This window comes from Pteropus medius, unplaced genomic scaffold (genome assembly GCF_902729225.1).
Source record: "Pteropus medius unplaced genomic scaffold, Ma_sr-lr_union100, whole genome shotgun sequence".
Classification (NCBI taxonomy): domain Eukaryota; kingdom Metazoa; phylum Chordata; class Mammalia; order Chiroptera; family Pteropodidae; genus Pteropus; species Pteropus medius.
Genome location: NW_024347793.1, coordinates 1,040,633 through 1,041,298, shown reverse-complemented (window position 1 = coordinate 1,041,298; position 666 = coordinate 1,040,633). Strand labels below are relative to the sequence as shown.

The following is a 666-nucleotide window of genomic DNA, read 5'->3' as shown; positions in this document are numbered from 1 at the left end:
GGGGGTAGTGGAGGAAGAAGAAGCCTGGGGGCAGGGCGACGGGGACGGTGGGGTGGTCAAGCGCGTGCTGATGACAGCTGGAGATGGGATGGCAGACGGGGACCGGGCTCCAGGAGCCCCGCATCAGTGGGGCAGGAGGGACGGGGGTGTGACCGCGATGGAGTCAGCAGCTCGGGGAACGCCTGGATGAGCGTGGCGTGGGAGGTGCACTTACGGCGGCCCCGGCCTCCTGCTCTGCTCTCTCCTCCTCTCTAGGTTTGGCTTCCTCTCCTCCTCAGTCTTTCTCCAGTGTCTGCTTTCTTTCAGACTAATTTGTCTAGAACGTAAACGTCAGGGAGTTTTCCTCTGGGACTCGCGTTAGCTCCCTAGGACGCCTCACCTAAGGGCCTCGTCCTGGGCGCCTGCATCTGTCTGGCGCCCGTGCTCCCTGTGTCCCTCTGTACTCAGGAGCTCCGGGCCCAGGGCGGCCCCTCCTCTACCTGCGCCCTCACCCCGCCTCGCCCTCCCCCAGTGCCTGCCTCAAGGACAGGGCCCTGGCCAGACGTGCCCCGGGACGTGGGCGTGGACATCGGTCCCCAGGGAGAATGCGAGCTGAGGCTTAGCTCTGTCTCCTTAGTGAAAAGGAAGCTGCGAAGGGGAGGGGCCTGTGGACTGCTGGGGGTGGGG

General features: G+C 65.3%; 1 protein-coding gene across 2 annotated transcripts in view; it reads right to left on the bottom strand.

Moving 5' to 3' along the window:
* Positions 1–195: 195 nt before the first annotated feature.
* The window catches only part of KDM4B (lysine demethylase 4B), a 100,555-nt gene continuing 100,084 nt past the window's right edge, over positions 196–666 (bottom strand). For both annotated transcript variants that reach the window (XM_039878431.1, XM_039878432.1), the window contains exon 11: positions 196–316. In XM_039878431.1, the coding sequence (XP_039734365.1) occupies positions 211–316 (106 nt within the window). In that variant the 3' untranslated portion in view covers positions 196–210. The remainder of the gene's footprint in view (positions 317–666) is intronic.